The sequence below is a fragment of the Eretmochelys imbricata genome, chromosome 7 (genome assembly GCF_965152235.1).
Source record: "Eretmochelys imbricata isolate rEreImb1 chromosome 7, rEreImb1.hap1, whole genome shotgun sequence".
NCBI classification, from domain to species: domain Eukaryota; kingdom Metazoa; phylum Chordata; order Testudines; family Cheloniidae; genus Eretmochelys; species Eretmochelys imbricata.
The window spans coordinates 67,989,734-68,016,983 of NC_135578.1; the positions used below are offsets into that span (position 1 = coordinate 67,989,734).

Genomic DNA, 27,250 nt, shown 5'->3' on the forward strand with positions numbered 1-27,250 from the left:
TTTTTCCCTCATATAGGAGGACCCCAAATGGGAATTCCCCCGGAAGAACCTGGTTCTAGGCAAGACACTAGGAGAAGGAGAATTTGGAAAGGTCGTCAAGGCAACAGCGTTCAGACTCAAGGGGAAAGCAGGCTACACCACGGTGGCAGTGAAAATGCTAAAAGGTACATTTCCCCGAAATGATTTGAAAGCTATCTGGGAACCTTTGAATCTATTTCACAAGAGTCTAGTGTGCACGCAGGAGGCCATGTGCGGGCAGGCCCTGCCAGCATCCTGGCAGCATTTCCTCTAGCATTCTATTTCTGTACTGACATATTCCCGTTGAAAGGGAGAGTGCCACATTGATGCAAACAAAGTAATTTCCAAAGGCCCTAGCTTGTGCTGTGCAAGGGCAATGTGATTTACTGTGGCAAATGTATCTCATTTAAGTTGTCAATGATTGAGGTATCACAGGGGCTTTTTAAAACTCTGCACAGATTTTTGTATTAATCTATCTCAATTTTTCTTCAAATGTCTTTAAGTAGACCATTTGTGCTCGATACATAGAGTCTAGAGACAGAACACACCTATTAAGCTATCCATCTACTTCCCTGCCCGTGTCAGACTGATCTGATGTATTTACTCGACAGAGGTGTGGTCTAGTGGTTTTGGGCAAGGGGCAGGAAATCCAGGAAGCCTTCAGCTCTAATTGTAGGCTGGCCATGACCAATTCACTTCATCTCTCTACTTAAATTTTCCAATCTGTGTAATAGTGGGTAATAATACTTACCCAGCTAATATGGCTATCGGAAAAAGCAAATAGGCAGTTTGTAAAGCACTTTGTATGCACAGGGTGAGATTTTGGAAAGCTTTCAGCCTTGCTCTAATTATGCTACTATTAAAGTCCATGGAAAAACTCTCATTTGAAGTCAGTAGAAGCAAAGCTAGGCTGATGCTGAGCACTTTTGAAAACCTCACCTGAAAAGCCCTACATAAGTGTTAAGAATTATTAATTTAAGACTATTGTTTTGTCCAGTTGAGTTTTAAATGTACAGAAACTGAGGATACAGAGTTGGAAGAAGACCTACACTAGACAAACTCTGGTTGATAAGAAGGGAGCGTCTGTATCCACCTATCTCTACCTATTGTATTTTCTTTCATTAAGGAAACTGACCCATATGTCCTTCTTTTCAAACCCAGCTATACCTACCTTTCTCCTACATTTGCCACCTTTAAAAGGAGAGCAAAGTAATGAAATAATGAGTTGTCACTTTCTGTAGACCAGACCAAGTACCACCATATTCCCCAAGTGAAGATAGTGGTAGGCTTTGGTTTATGCCACCTTTCGCACCTAATGGCTACATCATCTGGACCATATCAGTGAGATAGGAGGCCTTGGTCACAGGTCAAAGAAGGCAAATGGAGGCCTTTAGATCACATAAGGCCCCACAGAACCTAGGACTGACCCTATTGTTTTGACAGAAGGTTAATTTCAACTGCATTGTCCTGAAGGATGATGTAGAAATGAAAAGAACAGAGAGAAATAACCCTGCTTTGTGATAGAATCTGATACTACTTTATAATGGTGTGTTGTCCCTATATACCAAGGAGATAAGCACCCTAGGAATATGAAAGACACAAAAAAAGTATTCAGAAATGTTTCTGGGTGGAGGTTTCTTTCTTTTGGAGGGGAGCAAGCACTGGCTGGATGACCTTACTCGTTAATTGCTGCTGTGAATAAGAAAACACAATTATAATAGAATAATGGGCTTCTTATTAGCATTTTCATTATGTGCAAGCTTAAAAAAAAGTCCATCATCCTCTTACTGAGTGCAAGGAAATTGCATATTATATCAATTTACCAATGAAATAAATGAGTTATGAAATGCATGTCTACATTTATAAAAAGGCTTCCTTATAATGAGGGTTCAATGGAGATGAAATCAAAGACAGAGCATGCAGACGGAGCCCTGGAACTTAGTCTTGCAGAGACACAGATGAGTATAGCTCTACATGTAACACTAAAATAACCTTTTACATGGTATTATAAATGGAATATCCATAATTTTTACAGCGTGCCAACTTTATTTATACATTTACAAGTACTTGTGACTTTTTAGCAGGTTTTACATCAATAATATGAGCTAAAAATTCTGAAATATGCTGTTAAAAAGTGACATTCTTAGTTCCAGTTGACTTACCATTTGACTTTCCCTAGCTATTATCTGGAGCAGAATTGATAGCAGCAGGAGTAAGCTTTTATTTTAAGCACCCTCCTCTAATAAATTCATATGGCATTTATAGTAATAGCACAAACTCTAATGAATTCCTTTTGCAATGCATATTTCTCTCTCAGATAGCTCCCCCAAACGTTCCATGAGACCTGGATGCTGGAAAACATTTGCCCATTACTTGGGTAAACATTTGTGTGTTGCTGTTGTTTTTACTTTGTTAACAAATAGAAATGAAAATAAAACCATAACAAAAAAATCACTACCCCAGAATGTTCTCTAAAAAGTTTTCTGCAGGCAGACAGCCAAGGGATAGTATAACTGAATCAGTACCCATCCTCTGCTCTTTAAAGTCATTAAAAAGATTCCTGTTGGCTTCTGTGGATATTGGATCAGGCACAATATAAATGAGAACATATCCAGGGTCAAATTCATCCTAGTGCAAAGAACAAAGCTGTTTGTGCCTTTTAATCTCCGGGTTGGGACACTGGCAGAGCAGATGTGTAGAGAAGCCTCCAGCTCACAGCAGCACCTCGAAGAACCAGTCATGGTCTAGGACTCCATTGTGCCTGGCTCTGTACAAACACAAAACAATAACATAGACCTTGCCCCCAAAAGCATACAATTTAAGATGGATACAGTCAGGCAGATGGGGGAGTACAAAGAAACAATGATACCATATTAAAATGTTATTATCAGGGCAAACTATTAGCAAACACATATTTTAATTGGGTGTTAAAATAAATAGTATAGACTGTCTTTTGGGTTTAGTATGCCATGTAAAAATGTATTATGTGTTAGGGTTCAATGTAGATTATTAATGAGAGGACCGATAACCAAGACTCAATCAGTTTATTAATCAAAGATTATTAGTGAAAGATTAATCATCCTGCCACAGAATGGCAAATACATTATCGATCCAGGCAAGCAGTCCTGCAGCCCAATCCATTCGAAATATCATTCAGAAATTCATGCCTTTATATATGATACGTGTTCACAAAAAAGGGACAAACAAATTCTGTTCTCTTGACCTATTGACCATTGGAGTTCCCTTCATGGCATCCCAACTTACATAATTGATAAGCAAAAGACATCTGTGCAACAAGTTGTTATCTTCCCAATCACAGAAGACATCTTTAGTAACAAATACTCCCTTTTTTGATTTCCTGGACATTTTCTAAGGGTCATTGGATCAGAGCAAGAGGTCTTACACAATCCATCACTTGACAACACACCGAGATCTAGCCTGAGTACAAAACATGTTGGTTCATCTACAAAGGATCATGGCAGTTCGGTTCATCTGCTAACAAATGGAATACCAAATGTTCGGCAGTATGATATATTCACAGAGACCAAAGTTTGAACTTGGTTTCTATGAGCCTCTGGTAACAGTGATTGTTTATTTATCAGCCTCCTAATAAAAATATTGGCTGTAAAAGCAACTGTCAAAGCCCTTTGTGTCAAGGAGATTCAGGATGGACAGCACACAGAATTTTCTTGCTGAAATCTAGTGTTAGGGCCATAGAATTCCGGGGAGCCCAAATGTGTTCAAAGAGGAAGACAGGAGGCCCTGCAAAAACAAAAGACTGGGGGAGCCTCTAAAAGCCATATACTATCCTGGATGCGCACACTTTTCCCACAAACATCAGCAAAGAAGTCTGGATAGGTATCTTCTATTGATGTCAATACAAACTCTCTACCCAGCTCCAAGTTTAGAATTCTGGATATGTACTGCAAGATTAACAAGAATAGAAGGGCATTTTATCTTTAATTAAATATTTGGGGGAAAGAGGGTTGAGGCGAGCCATGGATGTTTCTGTAAGCTTGGTTTGAACAAGGGAAGCTCTGGTCAAGAGAAGTGCTTGGCTTATGTAGCCTCCCAAAGCTCAGACCACCCTCATTGGGTTCATCACATAAATTAGCTTTAGGCCTACTGGAGATCTCCTGCTATATCAGGGCTGAGCCCTCTAAATCTTGTCTACTGTATGTAGCGTAGAAAAGGGATGCAGTAATTTCAATGTAGTTATATGGCACAAAAGGCTCTGGGTTTGATTCTTCAGTGCCTTGCAGCTTATCTAGTCAATTACACCAGTGCAGAGTGGGTATAAAAATGCTACCTAGTTAGATGGCAGTGCTGTACTCTCACCTGGCTTTAGAGTTGGACAGTAACTGATTTTGTGGTTCAACGGCAGTTCCCAAAATTTGCAAACAAAATTCAGTGAATTGAAAAAAAATTATTTTGCATTGAACAAAACATTTTGTCTGACCTGAAACATGCTGTTTCGGATATTTTGAAAAGGCTAGATTTACAAAACAGGGGGAGGGGGTCATGTCACCCGTCTCCTTTGTAGCTTTTAGCCCAGTAGTAGAGCACTCACAAGACACTGGTTCAATAGCCCCCTCTGCCTAATGTGGAGAACGTGGTCCTCCCACATTGCAGGAAAGCACATTAGCCATTGGGCTATGGGATATTCTGGTGTGAGGATCTTTCAGTATCTCCTATTGAAGCTATTCCACTTTGGATGAAATACTTGAATAGTCACTGGGAAAGAGAAGAGTGTGTGTGAGAATGACTCTATAGCCTGCTGGTTAGGGCTGAGAGGTGGGAGACCCAAGTTCAAATACCCCTCTGCCTGATATGGAGAATGGGAATGCTAACCATTGGACTAAAATTTATAAAGAGGGCCCATGATGACCTCCAGTTCCTCCTGCTGTTTTGTGAATGACATCTAAGTCCTGAAAATATATTTTTTTGGCCAAAACTATTAGGCAAATTTGTCAAATTCCTGAATAGTTTGGGGTCATTCAAAACTACATTTTTCAGTGAGTTTTTAAACCACTAGCTGAAAAATTTCACCCATCTCTACTTGGCAAAGATGTGAATGACTGAACATCAGTGAAGACTAAGGCCCTGTCTCTTCTCTGAAAACTGTTACAAAGCTGATAGCACTTGAAGCTTTTCATCTCCATGCTCATTTCAAGAGCATTCTGAAATTCTTGTTCTTAGATTGTACCTGTTTTATACTACAGTGATTAGTCCCCTGCAAGTACCTAAAATAAGTCAAAGTCTGCCCCGAGCCACAGATGGCTCATCAGGCTAACACACGTCAGTTTCCATAGCCAACAATACACAAGGGAGTGCTGTGACTAGCATCATGCTGACTTCCTTTCACAGCCCTAACACTATGGATCAGGTGCCCATTTTGCTGCTGGGTGAATTATCCTTCAGTATGAGATGGAGCGAGAAGTGAATCCATGACCTCTGGAATTGCAGTTGAGCACCTTGATCACTTGGCCAGTGCATCTCAATACCTCAAATAGGTAGCAGTATGCTAATTTACAGCTTAGTCTATAGGTGGTGCATTCCTTTTGCAGTGTTTTATTAACCAGATGTCTGGTTTTGATGCCTTCTATAGAAAACGCTTCCCAGAGTGAGCTGCGAGATCTGCTCTCAGAGTTCAACCTCTTGAAACAGGTCAACCACCCTCATGTCATCAAACTGTATGGAGCATGCAGTCAGGATGGTAAGTGTCAGCAGCTAGTTAGTAAGAGAAAAACAAAGAATGGATCTAGCCTGGGGTTGGAGCACTATTTAAAATGCAAAACACTTTTATAAATTTGCCTTTGGTTAAAAATGGTGATGTTAAGAATGAGTGAGAGAAGTAGAAATACTAATTTCAGATAAACTAGCCATAGATTTTATGGATACTACCTATATAGTCAGAGACAAACATGTTTTGATTTTAAAGCTATTTTAAAATATTTCCTGGCCAGTTTCTTTTTCTGCCTCTGTTTTTTGACACTAACTTGGTTCTCAGTGAACCTCTTCTAATTTGGCGACTGGATTTTCCATACGATTATTATTTTGTATTCTAGTAGCACCTAAAGGCCCAAGTCAGGGATTGGGGCACCATTTTGCCAGGTGCTGTGTGAACAAGTAGTTAAGGGACAAGCCACTACCTAACCCCTGACTAGGTTGCTAGTTAGTTTCGCTTTCAGTTTTTCTGCCCCAGAGTTTTTCTTCACTAGCATGATTCTGTTGTGTGGTGCTTATGTGAATGCTTACATTTGTCAAAAACTGGTTTCACTGAAGTGTACACTGTACTTAGCTGCAAATACATGGGGGAAATAATTTTCAAAAGATGTATTATAAACAGCCAATGGGGCAAACTTTCAGTGCAGTTCATGGGGATTTATCTAAACAATTCCCATTAATGTTAAATGGAGTTGCATGGCAACATCTTCTGCCATAAAATATCTGCTGTAAGTTGAACTTTCAGTTGTTATGGAGTGTGAGTGATTTACATGGCCACAAATTCTTAAGGCTCAGTCCTGCATCCCCAGAACTCCTGATGATGTAATTGTTTGTTCTGGGGGCACGTAGAATTCAGGATTATGCATCTGGGAGACGCAGTGAGATTTAAAAAAAAAATCAGGGTGTTTTTTTTATGAACCTTGCGGAGGGGATAAAATCATTGTGCTGTGAACTGTTTCTGAGTCGAACGCTTCTCATAAATATGAAGGTAATTCATTAATGCATAGGTGTGGGAAGGCTTTGATACAGCTGACAAATGTACTCAGCATTGTAGCACAGAGTGGATATTATTCATGTGGGTGGTGGGGAGGAGAAGCTTGCTAATGGATTGAAGTGTGTTAGGATTTTTGTTGAGAACCTATACTTGAGTGCTTTGAAAATGAAGTGCTGGAAGGAGAAGATGCTTTGTGAGCTAAATATTATACACTCCAGAAAGTAATTGTGATTTTTTTAAAAATCAAGTTTCTTAAGCAATTCCTTATACAGGCTTGATTTTCAGCTAGGTTTAAAAGAAAATTAAAAGGTGAAAGCTAAGGAGCTCTATTCATTAGGCCAGTATTTCTTCATCAGTGTGAATCTGGAGTCATTCTAGTGACTTCAGTGGATTTATTCTGAATTGAAACTCAGATGAATGAGAAGAACAGATTTTGATCCAACACCTTTGTGCAGCTGCTTATTGCATGAATGGATTGTATTCTATTTGCTTTCTTGAATCCTCCTGACCTAATTAAGGTTTTATCTGCTTGCAGTCAATGAGACTATTCATCTGCGTCAGGCAAGCAAGATCTGGCCTGGTATTTGGTATAACATTGTGTGTGCATGACTCCATCAATAGAACCAAAAGAGCATTAAATAAGCGTGTCACTAGCCATACACATGAATTTACAGCTAATGATAAAAAATACCATACGTACTGCAAAACCTACACAAAATGAGGCAAATCAAAATGAGGCAAATCATGGAGAATTTGAGTTTTGCCATTGACTTCAGTGGGACCAGGATTTCACCCCACAAATTTAAGATGGCATGTGTCATGCACTGGATTAAATTTTTTTTCCAATCTATTGTTTAATAATTGTTGCCGGCACACCAAAATTTAGTGTGTGGCTAGACAGAATAAAAACTAGCTCAGTCTAATTCTATATATAGATATCACAAATATTTTTCGTTCAATGAAACCTTTTTCCTTGTAAACATGCTCCCCCTATCCAAGCAAAGACACTGTTTAAGGCTCTGTGCCATGATGCCTACAAAACAACCTGACAACAGAGAGGCATCTGGTGGGCTGAGACCACTGCCTGCCATGCTGACCAGTACTTTCTCATTGTTTCCCTAAAAACAGGCACTGCTTGGGTATGTAGAGAGCCCTACAGGGTACACACCTTACGGTTCTGACATGAAAACACAAGGCTAGCATAGAAACTGTTTCGCAACTTTAGCTTTGGTAGGTGCCCTTTTTAGCTCTGAGCAATTATGTACATGAGTACCTGGGATTGTAGCATGAGCGAATTCCCATAGGACATCCACTTAAGTGCATGTTTGCAAGATTCTGAATCCTTCCCATGCCATCAGACGTTGCTAGGGCATGAAGAAGGCTCTGCCACCCTTGTCTATAATACTGTTTGCTGGAATCGCTACTTATTGTTTTTCTATAATTTAACTTTTTTACAAGGATAGGTTGTTGGCCTCTCTCTCAAATGCCAACCTAAGGGACCAGTGGACTGCTTTTCATGTGTTCCCTGACTGGCTTTGATGGCCCTACTGGGAGCTAAAATCCCCACCAGCATAGCTCTTAGTGTTATTTGAAAGCACACATCATTCTACCACATCAAGTTGCAGTGCCCAGGGAAGGATGTTTACAGGATTGGGGCCTGTAATTGTTACAAACCAGTCTGTGATGTTAACTAGAAAAATCTTTTGCAAAGGTAGAGCAGAACAACCTGACTGATTTGTATTTTTCTTTCTTTTCCTCAGGACCTTTGTATTTAATTGTGGAATATGCGAAGTATGGTTCCTTGCGCAGTTTTCTCAGGGAAAGTCGGAAAGTAGGACCTAGCTATGTGGGCAGTGATGCCAACAGAAATTCAAGCTACTTGGACAACCCAGATGAGAGAGCCTTAACAATGGGAGATCTGATCTCATTTGCATGGCAGATATCTCGGGGGATGCAGTACCTGGCAGAAATGAAGGTACAGTGCTACACCAGTGTACTGACCATATCTCTCCGATAGACATAAATATATCTGGATATATATATATATATATATATATATATATATATATATATATATATATATATATATATCATGCATCTTACCCCATAAGAATAATAACCATGATTGTTGGTTTATTTTAAAAGCTTGTTCATCGTGATTTAGCAGCTAGAAATGTATTGGTGGCAGAAGGACGCAAAATGAAGATTTCTGATTTTGGCTTGTCCCGAGATGTTTATGAAGAAGATTCCTATGTCAAGAGAAGCAAGGTACAGTGCATGTTAAAACCAGGGCTGGAATCCTTGCTTAATCAAGGGAATGGGTTTACACTGAAGCACTTGAACACAGGAAAATAAATACAACAGCTAATTCTGATAAGGAAATAGGGAACAAAAAGTAAAGTTTAAACAAAACAATTAATTTCATCATTGGGGCCACTATAAGTCACTAGACTACACTATTTACCGGTATATCATCAGCAGAAAACATTAATTCCAGTCCGCTCTTTCTTCTGCCTATGTGCAATAATCTTTGTATTTTATTCTAATGACCCATCAACACAACATCTACAACCCAGTCACAGGATATGGTGACAATATAGATTCAGTAGGACCACCTGTGTCCTTGTAAGTAAGTTAAAACCCTGGACTATTTTTGGAAAGCATGTATCCATGCATCTTATAACCACGATTTCTCCTGTGTTTGTGTTATAGCTATCGTATGGGCAGGGGCCTTAAAAATAATGGGTGATCTATCAGTAATAAAGACAAATATATTCAAATATAATCCTATTGCCTTTCAAGTATTTTTCAGGTCGTAATTTTTTTTTATAGCTGTTAGTATGTAAGTTACTTAGGGTACAAAATCTAGGGCCTCATCTTGCTACTTTATATAAAAAAGCCATTAATATCGCTCTCCCTCTCTTTTCATAACTGCCAAGCTCACAAAACAAGGGATTGAAGAAAAAGTAGGCAGAAAGAGCTGGAAATCATTTAAATCAGAACTAGTTCTGTCTGAAAACTTCATACTTGGAATCTAAATCCAGATCCTAGTTTCATGAATGCTTCTACTATAGCTATGATAATCTGAACCAAAACCCAGCTCCAAACAGCTCTGAAATATACAAGGGTTCAAAATCCAGATACAAATGCCAGAGCTTGGGCCCATCTCTGCTATAGATAGTAGAGATACCCATCTGCCAGTTTGGAATGCCTTTCTTTAAAGCAATTATATTTTTCCTGTTACAGTATATTATTATCAGCTGTCGAGAAATAGTTCTGTCTGCTCACAGTGCTCATTGCAGATCCCAGCATATGGTTACATTTAATCTGTAGGACTGTGCAAAGGAAATTTGATGGAAAGCCTCTCCTGTGGTGTTAGGAGAACTCCTCTCATTGTTTAGCCATATCATGGCTTTCCCTAAAAAGAACTATTATGATAACTCAAGATTGTGAAACAAGTTCAGACTTGTCATTATTTATTATCATAGCAGATATCGTCATAACACACTGAGCTGAATTCTGCCAATAGCTTGTATGCATGCAACTCTTACTGAAATCAGTGGGCCTTTTGCATGTCAATGAGGCCAGTATCATAGAATCATAGAATATCAGGGTTGGAAGGGACCTCAGTAGGTCATCTAGTCCAACCCCCTGCTCAAAAGCAGGACCCATCCCCAATTAAATCATCCCAGCCAGGGCTTTGTCAAGCCTGACCTTAAAAACTTCTAAGGAAGGAGATTCCACCACCTCCCTAGGCAATGGATTCCAGTGTTTCACCACCCTCCTAGTGAAAAAGTTTTTCCTAATATCCAACCTAAACCTCCCCCACTGCAACTTGAGACCATTACTCCTTGTCCTGTCCTCTTCCACCACTGAGAATAGTCTAGAACCATCCTCTCTGGAACCACCTCTCAGGTAGTTGAAAGCAGCTATCAAATCCCCCCTCATTCTTCTCTTCCACAGACTCAACAATCCCAGTTCCCTCAGCCTCTCCTCATAAGTCATGTGTTCCAGACCCCTAATCATTTTTGTTGCCCTTCGCTGGACTCTTTCCAATTTATCCACGTCCTTCTTGTAGTGTGGGGCCCAAAACTGGACACAGTACTCCAGATGAGGCCTCACCAATGTCGAATAGAGGGGGACGATCACATCCCTCAATCTGCTCGCTATGCCCCTACTTATACATCCCAAAATGCCATTGGCCTTCTTGGCAACAAGGGCACACTGCTGACTCATATCCAGCTTCTCGTCCACTGTCACCCCTAGGTCCTTTTCCGCAGAACTGCTGCCTAGCCATTCGGTCCCTAGTCTGTAGCTGTGCATTGGGTTCTTCCGTCCTACGTGCAGGACCCTGCACTTATCCTTATTGAACCTCATCAGATTTCTTTTGGCCCAATCCTCCAATTTGTCTAGGTCCCTCTGTATCCTATCCCTGCCCTCCAGCATATCTACCACTCCTCCCAGTTTAGTATCATCTGCAAATTTGCTGAGAGTGCAATCCACACCATCCTCCAGATCATTTATGAAGATATTGAACAAAACCGGCCCCAGGACCGACCCCTGGGGCACTCCACTTGACACCGGCTGCCAACTAGACATGGAGCCATTGATCACTACCCGTTGAGCCTGACAATCTAGCCAACTTTCTACCCACCTTATAGTGCATTCATCCAGCCCATACTTCTTTAACTTGCTGACAAGAATACTGTGGGAGACCGTGTCAAAAGCTTTGCTAAAGTCAAGATACAATACATCCACTGCTTTCCCTTCATCCACAGAACCAGTAATCTCATCACAGAAGGCGATTAGATTAGTCAGGCATGACCTTCCCCTGGTGAATCCATGCTGACTGTTCCTGATCACTTTCCTCTCATGTAAGTGCTTCAGGATTGATTCTTTGAGGACCTGCTCCATGATTTTTCCGGGGACTGAAGTGAGGCTGACTGGCCTGTAGTTCCCAGGATCCTCCTCCTTCCCTTTTTTAAAGATTGGCACTACATTAGCCTTTTTCCAGTCTTCCGGGACTTCCCCCGTTCGCCACCAGTTTTCAAAGATAATGGCCAATGGCTCTGCAATCACAGCCGCCAGTTCCTTTAGCACTCTTGGATGCAACTCGTCTGGCCCCATGGACTTGTGCACGTCCAGCTTTTCTAAATAGTCCCTAACCACCTCTTTCTCCACAGAGGGCTGGCCATCTATTCCCCATTTTGTGATGCCCAGCGCAGCAGTCTGGGAGCTGACCTTGTTTGTGAAGACAGAGGCAAAAAAAGCATTGAGTACATTAGCTTTTTCCACATCCTCTGTCACTAGGTTGCCTCCCTCATTCATTAAGGGGCCCACACTTTCCTTGGCTTTCTTCTTGTTGCCAACATACCTGAAGACACCCTTCTTGTTATTCTTAACATCTCTCGCTAGCTGCAGCTCCAGGTGCGATTTGGCCCTCCTAATTTCATTCCTACATGCCCGAGCAATATTTTTATATTCTTCCCTGGTCATATGTCCAACCTTCCACTTCTTGTAAGCTTCTTTTTTATGCTTAAGATCCGCTAGGATTTCACCGTTAAGCCAAGCTGGTCGCCTGCCATATTTACTATTCTTTCGACACATCGGGATGGTTTGTCCCTGTAACCTCAACAGGGATTCCTTGAAATACAGCCAGCTCTCCTGGACTCCTTTCCCCTTCATGTTAGTCCCCCAGGGGATCCTACCCATCCGTTCCCTGAAGGAGTCGAAGTCTGCTTTCCTGAAGTCCAGGGTCCGTATCTTGCTGCTTACCTTTCTTCCCTGTGTCAGGATCCTGAACTCAACCAACTCATGGTCACTGCCTCCCAGATTCCCATCCACTTTTGCTTCCCCTACTAATTCTTCCCGGTTTGTGAGCAGCAGGTCAAGAAAAGCTCCCCTCCAGTTGGCTCCTCTAGCACTTGCACCAGGAAATTGTCCCCTACGCTTTCCAAAAACTTCCTGGATTGTCTATGCACCGCTGTATTGCTTTCCCAGCAGATATCAGGAAAATTAAAGTCACCCATGAGAACCAGGGCATGCGATCTAGTAGCTTCCGCGAGCTGCCGGAAGAAAGCCTCATCCACCTCATCCCCCTGGTCCGGTGGTCTATAGCAGACTCCTACCACTACATCACTCCTGTTGCTCACACTTCTAAACTTAATCCAGAGACACTCAGGTTTTTCTGCAGTTTCGTACCGGAGCTCTGAGCAGTCATACTGCTCCCTTACATACAGTGCTACTCCCCCACCTTTTCTGCCCTGCCTGTCTTTCCTGAACAGTTTATAACCATCCATGACAGTACTCCAGTCATGAGAGTTATCCCACCAAGTCTCTGTTATTCCAATCACGTCATAATTCCTTGACATCACCAGGACCTCCAGTTCTCCCTGCTTTTTTCCAAGGTTTTGTGCATTTGTATATAGGCACTTGAGATAACCTGTTGATCGCCCCTCATTCTCAGTATGAGGCAGGAGCCCTCCCCTCACAGACATTCCTGCCTGTGCTTCCTCCCGGTATCCCGCTTTCCCACTTACTTCAGGGCTTTGGTCTCCTTCCCCCGGTGAACCTAGTTTAAAGCCCTCCTCACTAGGTTAGCCAGCCTGCTCGCAAAGATGCTCTTCCCTCTCTTTGTAAGGTGGAGCCCGTCTCTGCCCAGCACTCCTCCTTCATGGAAGACCATCCCATGGTCAAAGTATCCTAGCTCAGTTTGTGAACTTCAGTCATACTATTTTATGTTGACCATTCAGTCTTCTGTGCTACTGCTTCAGTTCCCTGTGGGGGTTAGTGTGAAAGTGCTGTCAGCACGAATTCACGCACATGGAGAATTTCAAATATTGGCTTCCACAAATACTGTGACTTTTTGATGTTTGTTTTCCAGTACAATTCCAGCCAATAATGCTCGATTGCATGATGTTTTCAGGAGGCAAATACAAAAGTGACCATGGACAAAGACAATTTAAAATATAACTAGATAGTATATTAGGAAAGACTGTGCAATATGCACTCAGTTCTATTATGTATGCTTTACACTGAAGGAATGCTAGCTCTTTGTACCTATTTCTCTGCAAAAAGTATTTGAGAACAATTTATTCTAATATATAGATTTCCCCCATAAAATTAACAGATACTGATATAGCCCTCCTCACCATAGTATCTCCGAGTGCATATTCAATTTTCTAACACAAACAATTGTTTGCTGTCAAAAATAACTTGGGTAGAGAGGGAGCAGGAGGAAAGAATGGGAGAAAGAATGAAATATATCCAGAATTTTTTCCAAATACATGTGCATTGCCTGAAAATTTATGAAAATACAAATCACTGTGGATGTTGTGAAGCATCCTGGAAATCACGTTGACATTTTGCACAGCCACAATCTTTGTGAATAGCTGGTATAGATCTGAGATTTTACCATGTGAATTTCAGCATGCAGAAGGCAGCGGTTTGCACAGCTTGTTAAGCAGCCATTGAACAAGTGTAACTGCCTGAGTGAAACCTGAGTTCAGAAGCCAAAGCTGTCCTAAACCTGAATTTTGAAGTTGCGAATCAGCATACATTTTTCATTTGGGATGGATCTTACTCCTATAGCTTCATTCTCCATCTCCTTTTGCACCTGCACAACCCCCACTAGGCTCTGAAAGTGTATCTCATGGATGGCAAGCAATTCATGTTGATAAGTAAAGGTTTAGTGTGATAGGAGGGGTCTGTGGCCTGAGTTTGCCATGTAATATGTCTGAAAATCACCGTTAATTGAGTGCATGTCCTTTCAAAACTGGGTCCTCCTAAGTGGGTTAGGTTAGAATGAATTGTAAAGTTCAGTGGTGATTAAAGAGAGGTTATAGCTGTGCCCCCTAACCTATACTGTTCCCTTTTATTTGATGAAATGTCACTTCAGTCATTCCACTGAAGCGTATCAGAGAGGCACAGTGCAGTGTAAATAATCTTATTGTGAAACAAACGCACCAACATTAAATTTACCCTTCTAATTTAGTAATTTTGCTGCTGTTTTTTCTCTTAGGGTCGAATACCTGTTAAATGGATGGCAATCGAATCCCTATTTGATCATATCTATACAACACAAAGTGATGTGTAAGTCTAAATTGTGATGTGTCTTACAATTTATATGTCTGTTGTATACAGTTTAACAAAGAACATGGTAACATATTTAGCAGCCACAGCTTTTAAGTTGGAAGATAACAAAAATCAGAGAGCCCAGATGACTCAGTCTCTTAGTAATGGTGGGATAAATATGGAACTTTAAAATTGTAGGTGACCCATTAAATTAAATTAAAACCTAAATCATGAGTGACTGTATGGTGTTCCAATCTGATTGTCCTTCGGTGGCCTGTGTGGAATGAGATTTGATGGTCTCAGCCCCGTTCTTAGTGTGCACACCACAAAACCCACTCTTGTTGGCAGATCCAGCAAAAAGACTAAGGATTTAGAGCCTGAGTCGCCTCCCATTGAAATCGGTGACAAAACTCCAAATGACTTCAATGGGAATAGGATCAGACTCTTAATGAGCAACCAAGTTGCAGCCACATGATGCACATACATGTGCCGGTTGTTAGAGAGTGATTGCATGGGCAGATTTGATTTCCACTTCCCTTCTCACGTGACTACTTCCTTCCTCATCCAGGCCAGTAGAGCGTCAGGAGAGGAGCGAGTGCCAGGCTAGGGAGTCCTCGGGGGAATAGGCTGGGCAAGGGCAGGGCCTCAGGGTAGAGCATGGGTGGGGCCTCAGGGTAGAGTGTGGGTGGTGCCCCGGTCTGAGCCTTGGTGGGCCTCCCCACTTCTAGGGAGCTTTGCTTCCAGCGCTCGAAAGGCGCATCTCCAAAGGGAGGTGACCGGCACTGCATCTGCAGCATTTGTACCCCCTGCAGGGCCAGCCTTATTTGGGGAGGCTTAGTCTCCTGCAGTCTCTTATAAACAGCCTCCATGCTCCAGACTATGACTCCAACAGTGTAACGCTGAAGAATTAAAGGGTTACTTTATTGGAAAATTGATTTTTAAAAATTGACATGTTCACAAATATAATCTACAAATATTCAATGCTGTTTGGGGTGATGCAATTATGGTTTTAGTGACCACCTAATACTATACTTAAAATCCATTCCAGAATGCTAGATTTTCCTCATAAATTCTATATCTCTTTTTTTCCAGCTGCTTCCTTTTAAGACCCTTGTATATAGTCAGTAGTTGGCAGTGATCTAGCAGTCGTATAAGTTGCCAGCTTCTGTAATTTCTTTTTTCCAACCCTGCTGCAAAAACCTTTGCTTTTTATGTTGGAACCTAGACACACATTGTACCGGTGCCAGCCCACAGTCTTCCTGTCCCACTCTCTCTGATGGCATTTTTATTCATCCACAAAGACCGTAAAATGGAAAATATTCTCCCCCCCCACACACACACTTAGTTAATTTTCATTATGTTTACAAAACTAAGGTACAATATCCTAACATACAAATCTGACAATCAGCTGCAGCTAATTGAGAAATTACTAACATGCTACACCCTCTTACAGAGCCCCCAAAAAATTCACTTAAACAATCTTAAAAATAAAAACCCACAATGCCACACACTTTTTTTGGATTATTTACAGGTCAAATTATAACCTAATGGGCTGCACGGAATGATTGGCTCAATAAAGGGCATGAGGAAGAATAAAAGACTTAATCAAGTGCAATGGAACGTTATAAATATGCATTAGCTTTGAGGAAGATATAGACTGGTTAAAAATGAACTTACAGAATATCAGCAGGAAAAAGCTGTTTGAAAGTTTCATGTAAGGCTGTGTGAGACTAGCAGTTGCTGCTTTTTTTTTTTTTTCCCCCTGTGCACAGCCATTTTGGATCTGAATATGTCCTGGCCTGGGAATGCCATTTCTCTTGTTTAAAATAAAAATAATTTAAAGAACTACAAGGAGACAAGCGAAGCCTAGTCAGGAGGAGAGCAATTTCTGTGACTAAAATTTTGAGGTGGGATTTTCAAGGGAACCTCAGGGAATTAGGCACCTGACTTTCATTGACTTTCAGTGGACTTTATGGGCCTAATTCCTCTAGGTCTCTTCTTAAAGGTTGAGCTCTTGCATAAAAATCAGATGGCAAAACTGAATGTTTATTACACTTTGTATATAATTCTCAGAGGTATCCCATCAAACCTGAGTGGAAAAATGCACTGTTGCCTGCTTTCCTTCACCCCGCATTGTGAACTCTGAAATCTTGGAGGGTTTGAAATGGGGTTCTGGATTAGATTTTGGTTGCTCAAGCCTCTCTCTCTGAAAGAGGGCTTCCACTCAAGAAAGGAACCTTTTTTTTTTTTTTTTTGGCCTTTGAGTCAAGGCCTTTCTACTAGAGCTGGTCCGAAAGTGGATAGAAAAATTGACTCAATTATTTTCCCTTTTTAAAAAAAAAAAATCAAAATGCCACCATTTTTTTTTTTGTGCATTTCAAATTTCCAAATAGAATTGACCAGTGCTGCTTTCTGTATTCGGCCAAGAACAAAATTAAGGCCCTGATTCATTAAACGAGCACAAATAAGCCTATTAAAATAAAGGGGGTCATTTAGGTAAAATTAGACACCTGCATGCAAAGACGGATGGATTTGTGGTTGATGCCTTGGTCTGTCTTGTCTATTTAGAATGTAATAGATGGGGGCAGGGATTGTGTCTTACTATTTGTTCATACAACACCTAGCATAATGGAAACTTGATCTTGGAACCTTTAAGTGCTACTGTACTATTTGCTGGATAGGGGCCATGTTAAGCTCTTAAATCCTAGCAATTCAAGTGAACGTTTCCTTCCTTCCTTCCTTTTTCAGTTGGTCATTTGGAGTTCTGCTGTGGGAGATTGTAACCCTGGGAGGTAACCCTTATCCTGGAATTGCTCCTGAAAGACTCTTTAACCTCTTGAAAACCGGCTATAGAATGGAGAGACCTGAAAACTGCAGTGAAGAAATGTAAGTATTTCTTGCTTTGTTTGGATTAATAGAAATATCCTTGAACAAAGGGAGGAAACAGTGTAAATAACAGCCATCTCCAGCATGACTTTTAGAGAAGTCTGAGAACAATCTAATAAAAGTAAAGAACTCTGACATCATAAAGTGGCAGAAAGGTGGGGTGACAATCTGTGTTAAATGTGCACAAAAAGAAACGCAGTCCCCAAATGCCTGCAGCTATTGCCAAAATACCTACTGAAAATTGGATAAAGTACTCATCAGGCTAATGAAAAAGTGTCAGTTAAATATTCGGAACATGTGGCTGGGGAGGGGAAATGCATCTACCATAGTGATGATTGACCTCTTCAAGATGTGTTGAAGCACATCCAAATACTGGGAACCCACTTTCCTGAAAATAAGGTGGTTATTTTAATATCTGTGCCCCATCTATTCCCTGAAAATGGTTTGTAAGCTGTCTAACTTTTCTGGTAGTGCATAGAACCCTGAAGAGAAGATACCGTCACTCAGAAATCAATACTTCTATAACACAAACATTTTGTGAGTGAGTGAGTCATTTCAGTTTATCTGTGACTGTAAGACAGTTCATATGTTATTAACTGACTTATTTACAAAAGGCAATTAACCAGGAAAATCTCAATGAGAGAGAAATATCTCATCACCCTGGATATTCCCTGGTGTCCAAAAATGAAACACATAGAGCTTGAAATATGTTAATCAGCCCTTATTAAGGCATATTCACATATTCAAATGAGACAGCATTGTTTCATTTGAATTTTGGAGAACAAGAACGAGATCCCTTCAGGTGTTTCTGAATGACCTTGCCCACGTGGTAAATAGTACAGCCATTTTTTTCCGTGCATCACATATACAGAGATACCACGGAGACACTGTTGAACTTAGATCTGTTGAGAAATTCATAGATCTCAAGTCCAGACTTGCCCCAGCAAAATTAAATATTTTAAATTTTCACCTGTCTTCCCTTCCTCAAGCATTCACTTCAAAGGTCCCCTTTCCCACCCCCAATTATGTTCCATTGTTTATACTTTTTTGAGTTACTCCCGTTGCGTAAGTTTGCGGGGGAGGAAGGGTTGATGGCTTTATTGTTGTTGCCGCTCTTAGATGGACAACCTGGGTAGATGTTTATCTTAGGACATTAAAGACTGCATTAAGATGAACCACTTAAGACCCTTTTTTCTATGCCTGCTCCAAATGATCCAGTCTAGCAATGAGGGGGTGATGCATAACCATACCCTTTTTTTTATATAGGTATGCAAACTTTTCTGACGCAGTTCACTCCATCTTTAATATAATAAATCCCAAAAAAGTGAGATTAGAAGAATCTTATTTAGGTTGTAAAGTCAAGTGCTAAAAAGTTAGGAAATGCCAGATTTATGGTTTCCTGGGCAGCCTTAATTCAGCCAGCCTATGCACATGTGTTTTTGAGACAGTCTTTAATGACATGATCACATAGTATCATAATGCATATGCCCAAGGGGGAGGGTGTGAGTTAAGGTTGTACAGCCAATCATATATCTGGCATTTTTTAACTTTCAAGTGCTTGAATTTGCAACCTAAACAGCATTCTTATAATTTAGGGTTCTTTAATATAATTTCAAAAGGTTTTTTTGTTGTTTTGTGTTTGTTTTTAAGGAAAAAAGTAAAACCACTTTCTTCTGTGAACAGCTGAGCACGATCAGGGTTTGAATCCTGAACCATCAGCACTGCAGCAGAAGTAATTTAAGCTATAGATCTAACTACGTTGTCTGGGTAGGCTGCTGAGTCCAGAAAGAGTGGTCATGGGGGAACTCAGCCTGGCCCAGTTCGTTCTTTCTTTCTCTTCCCTTCTGGGAGCTGGGGGAGCTTCTGCCCTATTTGGTGTCCAAGTGGCCCATTCTTCCCTCTGCGGTCCAGGTGCTGGATCAAGAGGAGGGAAGCCCAGTCTAGGTTTTTCTCCTCCCCGCAACTACGGCTGCTCCCAGCTATTCCCAGAACAATATGGTGGTGCTGCTGATTTGGTGGCAGTGGAGCTTGGCCTTAGAATATTCATGTGTTCAGTTATTATTTTAGCAGGCTGCCAACATTTTCCTGAGGAAGGAGAGCAGGAGAAAGGAAATTATTTTGAAAGCTTATATCTCAGCAAAAGCTGAATGGAATTTCATACAGCAAAGAGAAAAGTACTTCTGTAGCCAGAGGAACTTTCCCCTGCCAAATACCAAAGGCAAACAATGGAGATGTGAAAGTTTCTCAAAGGAAAGGTTGCAAGAATCTTGTAGGTGGGACGTGTTAGGCAGCCTAAACATTGGTGTCACTATCAACTCCCCCTGTACTGGTTGTTTTGTTGTTCTTCCAGGTGACCAACCGAGAAAACAGAAGTCATAGGAGAAGTGTAAGGGTGTCAGCAGGGAGGTGTGATTACCAGCGTAAGTAGGCACTCGCCATACCTCAGCTCAAACTAGTGTGTTAAAAATAGCCGTGTGGAGGTTGCGGCACTGAAGCTGGGCAGGCTTGGGGTTGAGGGGCTAGCCCACGCCACCACCAGTGCCACAAAGTTCACGCTGCCTTTTTTAGAACAAGAGCTCGAGTTGAGCGAGGGCGAGAGTCTACCCACGCTGGGAATCCCACCTTCCAGCAGCAGTGTAGACTTATTCTTTGACACCAATTTTGCAAAGAGATCCACATGCCTGAGCCTTTAATTACACGCGGCATCTCCTGGGAGTAAAGGTTCACTCCTGTGACTCTCAGTGCAGTATTAGGGCCTCGTCCCATGGAGAAATTGTTTAGCTACATAAATAAGAAAAAGGAAAGATTGAGATATTTCTTTGAGTGGCATTCACAAAAGTGTCCAGATCACTGTACTGTATGTAGATTTATTTGAGCAGAAAGGAAAACCAAACCATTTGTGAATGCAGGAGCTTATTATGTGTTACTTTGGTTCATAGGTATAACTTGATGCTGCGATGCTGGAAACAGGAACCAGATAAGAGGCCAACCTTTGCTGACATCAGCAAAGAACTGGAGAAAATGATGGTGAAGAGTAGGGTAAGTCTGCTGCAAGCTGAGTTTTGCACAGTTAATGAAAACTAGTAGGGAATGTTAACAATCCAAAGAGCTTGGGTGTAGCACAGGGAAATAAGTTTCTGATAAGAAAAGTTCTGATTTTGATCAGGATTAAAGGCATCCAAAAACCTTATTTCCTCCAGATGGCAGAAAGCTTTCCAAAAGCAGTTCCATCTTTTTTTTGTATGGTGATTTTGAAGATTTCAGACCTAGAAATGTTGTGTGCTTGATTATTTTACCACTTAGTTTCCTTAGTAACAAATGTATTGTTGCAGAGTTAATTTTAATTTGCATTACTCAATAATTAAGCAATAGGAAGCCTCAAATTAAATGACTAAAATATTGCAATGTATTGTGTCATTTCTGACTTGGGATGTCTTAAAAATGTAAAAACAGCAACAAAATATTAAAGCGGTTTGGTTCCAAATCTGTCTACTTTAAAATGCATAATCTGATAAGGGATTTTCTTGGGAATTCAAAGGACCTCATTGTCAGTGTGGAGCCTTTACACATCCTCATCTAGGACTTCGTCTTGCACACTGCTGAGCACTGTCGTCCTGATCCAGGAGAACACCTATGCATGCGCTTAATTTAAAGCCCATGAGAATCTGCGTCAGTACCTTGCAGGATTGAGTCCCTAGTACACACTGCAAATATATGTCCACCTCAGTGGACATTTTCCAGTATTCATACTTGTACGTGCACTTATTTGATACAGCTTAGGCATGGATATTCTGTCAGTGCAAATGGAAGATTTTCATGGAAAAATCCAGTGATCTGTGTGTGCTGGAAAAGGGCATGTGTAGCTGAATGAGCACACATAAGAGTACACGTGCACACAGAAGTACAGGCTGGTGACTAAAAATAAGTGTGTGTATGTACTTATATATTTATAAAATCCCTGTTTTACAAAAACATTAGAAATCTCCAGCAATAGTTACGCTCTAGGTAATGCTCCTCTGTTACAAATCCAGCAGAGGGAGAACATATGAACTAGCCCATTCTGGGCTTGGGCATGTGTTCCTGGGCACAGATTAAGAAGTGAACAGAAGGGAGCCATTATGCTCCTATAGGAAAATTAAAAAATCAAAGTTAAATCAATGGTGGTGAAAGGCAAAGTAAGAGCAAAGTTTTATTTTTTGAGGTTCCAAAAGGCTATTACAAGAGCAATATATTGAACTAAAAGTAGATTTCCAACCCCAAAAGTTGTCTGCTTTGTATGCCGTATATAGACAATATCTGGGATAATCCAGTGACTGGACAGTAACACTGAACTGGGCAGTGTTGTCTGAAATGGTTATCATAGTTGAAAACAAAACCACCAGCATCCTGAACAGAACTGTGGGCCAAATGCTGCGAAATGGCGAGAACACCTTCCAGGCATTGTTAAGCACCCTGTCCTCCCATTGAATCGTAGGCTTAGAGGAAAGCTGAAGTTAAAGCATATCTATCATATATAGATTTTTGAGTGTTGTGTTGACTCATTGGCAAGCAGCATTCAACAGGAGAAGCACTAACTGAGCATGTTTCTATTGAACCATGTCTAGTGTTTCTGCAAACAAGTGCATTGCCAAGGACACTACTCTTGCAGAAAACAGGACATTAAGCAGCTGGTATTCTCTATAGAAGGGCCCACTTTGAGTTTGCAGTTGCCCAGTTTAGGGAGCCCAGAAATTTGTTAGGAACTGTAACTGAGGAATGACTTTGTTGCTTATTGTAACCTAGCCTTTTATTTATTTATTTGGTAGGACTACTTAGATCTTGCAGCTTCCACACCTGCTGACTCCTTACTTTATGATGACGGGCTCTCAGAAGAGGAGACACCACTCGTGGACTGTAATAATGCTCCCCTCCCTCGAACCCTTCCCTCCACATGGATTGAAAACAAACTCTATGGTAGAATTTCACATGCATTTACTAGATTCTAGCAACACACACACAAAGTGAATTTTTTCTTCTGCACTATCTTCAGACTCTGTAACCCCTTTAGAGTGTTTCTTGTGTGAATGAAGCCAATCAAAATTTGCTTGGAAAGCTTTTTTTATTTGTAAATGTCAAACTTTGCAGCAGGATTATACTTTAGGCGTCTTGCAGCTGTGTTTAAAAAAAGATTAAAAAAGGATGTGAAAATAAGTAAAATCACCATATATATCTATATCTATATATCATATGATAAAGAGAAATAAATAGATCAGGGAAGTACTCTCAGGGGAAATTTTAAAAGGCTAAGAACCGAATATCCAATTAAAATAGTCTTTTGTGTTGAGGGGTGGAGTTGGGAAATATGTTAGATTCTACATCTCTAATTTAAGTAATGGATTTAAAAAAAACATTTGCTAAACATTTTGCGGGGGGGGGCTCAGTTGAATAGTGAGGCCCAATTTGTTATAGTTTTAAGTTTATCCAGACGGATTTCTGAATCTCAGCTGCTGCTTGGGCAGAAATTTCTGCTTAACATGACATGGGATGGGATCAGGTTACAATTTACAGAAGACGGGAGACTGAGGGCATCTTATACAGTCTTTTGGAAATTGAATTGGTGATAGCCACTGTAAAAATACTTTTAACTGTTTTCACATCCTTTGGTTTATCATGCAAATGTCAGCACTAAGCCCTGATTGAATGATGTAGCAAGTGTTTTGAAAAGGAACATGTGCTTTCATATTGTGGTGGTGAGATGGACAGTAAAAATGGTTCTTGCCAAAACTCCTATATTTTGTTTCCTGATTAAATATTCTACATGTTTTTGGCTGTTTACTAACTTCAAAGATTTTTTTTTTCATTCTTCAAGCAGTAAAACTTTTTTAAAACCTGAAGCTTTTCCATTACTCTATGTATTTGTAATTAGTAAATATCTTTGGGTCTTTTTTTCCTCTGCTCACCAGACATGACTTTCAAAACTAGGTGCCCAAGGTTAGGTTCCTAAATACATATTTGAGATTTTAAATAAGTGGTCAGCTTTTCAAAAGGTTCCAATTCAACAGTTCCCAATGAAGTTCCCATTGCTGAATGCTTTTGAAAATCTCAGCACTTATTTAGGTGCCAAAATAGGCAACAAAATTAGGCTTCTATTTTTGAAAATGTTGGCCTTGGTATGTTTTTGCATATAGTGCTGGATCTTCAAGATGCTGAGCACTCTGGGCCCAGTCCAGCAAAATATGTAAGCATGACCTTAACTCTACATTTATGAGTAGCACACTGATGTCAGTAGGACTACTTATATGCTTAACTTTAAACCTGTATTTAAATATATAGCTGGATCAGAGCCAGAGTGCTCAGAACCTTGCAGCCCATTGTACTACTGGGAGATCATGATGGGTGATATGAGTCTCATCCTAAACCTATTGAAGCCAATGGAAAGACACCCATTAATGTCAAAGGAAATACTTTCATTGACTAGAATGGACATTGGGTCCTGCCTTAAATGGGCGTATTACTGCTTGGAGCATTGTACGTACAGCAAGAACTTCCAGTTGCAATAAATTCTCTGGCAAAGCAATTTGTAATTATGTTGTCATGAAACTATAAAATTGCAAAAAGTTGGAGGCTATCAGAAGAAAAAATAACAACTTTTATTGAATTATATGATATACACACTTTTTTTTATCAAGACAGCACTTTATTTGTTCAGGGTGTTTGCCTTCAGCAGAATTTGTGCTTTGGGGCTTTGAAACACAGTTTATATCAATTGACTGGGGACAAAAACCAGTGGTCTGGCTTAAAGTATTGAACGGAGTTTTGCCAAGGGCCTTACTGTCTGCACATGAAGTTATGGTTCTTCAGTGCAGAAAAAATTATCTGTTTTCATTTTTAGGCATGTCATACCCGAACTGGCCTGAGGAGAGCCCCGTTCCACTCACAAGATTCGATGGCACTAACTCTGTGTTTTCAAGATATGCAAATGATAGTGTATATGCTAACTGGATGGTTTCACCCTCAGCGGCAAAATTTATGGACAAGTTTGATAGTTAAAAATTTCTTTGTGAAAGGTAATGGACCCGTGAGGGGAGCAAACATGCAAAGAATGGAAAGTCCATTGGCTCGTTCTTTGTACAATTAAAACTGGTTAAACCAACGTTAATTTCTCAAATGGCAAACTCTTTTTTGGTAGTTTCTCAAGTGGTTTTACGCATGATCAAGACTATAATTGATTATTTCCCCTTTCAGGAAACATATCAAACTGGATAAAAGTTGTGGTTCCAGTACTTATTTTTTAGTCCACCATTCTGCACATAGTCCAATTTGGTAACTGTTTATTGCAAATGGCTGTGCACTTCATGCTTACAATTTTTTAGGTCAGCTGTCCTGCATTACAGCTTTCTTGGGTGGGAAAATGTTGTTGTACTTGAACTGCCACTTTTCTGGTTATTAACAAAAGGCCACTTGATCTAAGCATGAAGCACAAACAGTATATGTCGGGGGAAAAAACATTTGGCTCAAAATAACTGAGCTTACTATAGAATCCAAAGTGTTACCATGATGTTGGCACTAATGAAGCCTATATTTTGGTTTCGAAGCCAACATTAAGTAACTCAGTAGGGAACTTGAGATTCAACATTTGAAGTCTTGAAAAGCTGTAAAAATGTCTTGTCTTGTCTTAATGAGAAAAGAGTTTGTTTTATTATGTTTAAACTATTCTTACCTTTAGCACAATGGAGATAAATTTGATACGAGATATGCTATATAGACTGATGTCAATCAAGAGTGCTCACCTGGCACAACTTACTTTCCATCACATCCATTTTACTCATGTTACAATGTCTGTTGTACAATCATAATTCTGTTTGAGTTCAGTGTAGACTGTACAGGATATTTTGAACTAAATTAAAGCAAAGAGATTTTGTTTGCAGTCATGTTCAATGAGTTGGAGTCTTCCTCTAAGTTCAAAATCTGATTCTACAGTCCAATACACTGCTAACATAGGATATCACATTGACACCATTCCAAATAAATCTTCTGTCTTGCAAGTCACAAGTAGACAACTCTTTTACTTAGCATAGCTTATCTGATGTTTTTATCATTAGTTAGTTAATTATTCCCTAAAAGCAAGAAAAAAATCACCAGATTTTGTTAAGGGTAAATTTAATTCTAATGATGTGCAACAGTATTGACATGGTATTTAGGAGAATGATCTGACTCTTATAGAGCTTATATGGAAGGGGATAAATAGGTTGGCAGTACTTTTCTGTCTTTTATTTGTAATTTAATATTGTTGAAGAGAATATTTTTTGTGTTCTAAAAATGTTGGACCATAAACCCAGACTAACATGTTGTTACATGTGTAATGGCTATTCTTAAATAATCCAATTCTACCAAAACTTGTTCCTGTCTCTTAAATTCCAGTTTAGCTGTCTTCATGTGTTTGTCTTGTGTGTCAGCACAATGTGTTTCCATTAAAGTCTGTGATTTCAGAAGTAAATGAGTCAGATTGCCAAAAACTTAACACAGGTCTTCATACATACAACGGAAGTACAGATCTAAAGCACTGTGTTAGTATTTAAACACTATTTTATAAAGGAATATTGTATTTTATTATAACTTGTTTTCAGACGAGCAGTAGCAGTGTGAATTTTTCTTTGTGTAAGATAACTACTGCACTAGGTACTCTGTGCACAGCATAAAGATACAGACATGCATAGGAAGAGAAAATGTAATGAGTTTAGTTGTGATACAACAGTGGCCTCTCAAATGATTCTGGAGGTGTGGCACAGCCCTGAATACACTGTAACAATGCACGTCAAATAAGCATAAAATAAATGAAATGGAAAATTAAACCCCCATTAAATGGGCTTTTTCTTCACTGTCACTGAGAGAGGGAAACTAGGTATAAATGCCGTAACAACATAAGGGAGGTCTACAATCAGTGACAGCTGCTGTGGTAGCTTTCAGTGTTACTCATTAAGTCTGGCCATACGCTGTTTTCCCACTGTTTCAGTTCATCAGTGAGAAATCTGAATTCTTCATTTGTCATGAGCAATCCGGAAGCATCAGGGAGATTTTTTCATCAGCGGCAGCATGTGACAGAAATTCCTGAACTAGAACAAAAGTCCCCCAGGCAGAGGTACTTTACTCCAGTTTCTAATCGGACAGAACCTGTGACAACAGTGTCATTCTAAGACAGGTGAGTGAGATGACAAGTGGTATTGAAATAACCAACTGATGGAGAAAGCATTGAGTATCATCGTATTTCAAACTCTGAGCATCATCCCCTGGTTAGTTCAGTTCACCCCTATGAAAACTGGAGTTCCCAGTCACATTTATCATTAATTTCCTTATGCACACATCTAATATAGGCGCTGTATAGAACACACAACAGCAAAAAGTAATTACATTTATGCCATAATTACATGCCGGCCCACTTTCTCAAGCAGAGCTGAATGAATGATTCACAATGAACAATTTATAATCCAACTAATTTAGCCTTCCTTATTGTTCTCAGAATACCTGTAAGAAGCAGCTTGTGACTTCCTTGCATACTTTTATTATTTAACATTT

General features: G+C 40.2%; 1 protein-coding gene across 5 annotated transcripts in view; it reads left to right on the forward strand.

The window, feature by feature from the left end:
* RET (ret proto-oncogene) overlaps positions 1–25,604 on the forward strand; it is an 88,396-nt gene extending 62,792 nt beyond the window's left edge. For 4 of the 5 annotated variants that reach the window (XM_077822215.1, XM_077822210.1, XM_077822211.1 and 1 more), the window contains 9 exons: positions 17–164; positions 5,627–5,734; positions 8,500–8,714; positions 8,885–9,007; positions 14,760–14,830; positions 17,561–17,698; positions 20,638–20,737; positions 22,504–22,651; positions 24,570–25,604. In XM_077822215.1, the coding sequence (XP_077678341.1) occupies positions 17–164; positions 5,627–5,734; positions 8,500–8,714; positions 8,885–9,007; positions 14,760–14,830; positions 17,561–17,698; positions 20,638–20,737; positions 22,504–22,651; positions 24,570–24,727 (1,209 nt within the window). In that variant the 3' untranslated portion in view covers positions 24,728–25,604. Of the gene's footprint in view, positions 1–16; positions 165–5,626; positions 5,735–8,499; positions 8,715–8,884; positions 9,008–14,759; positions 14,831–17,560; positions 17,699–20,637; positions 20,738–22,503 lie in introns of all 5 variants that reach the window. The other variant, XM_077822212.1, reaches the window with a different exon arrangement.
* The last annotated feature ends 1,646 nt before the right edge of the window (positions 25,605–27,250 follow it).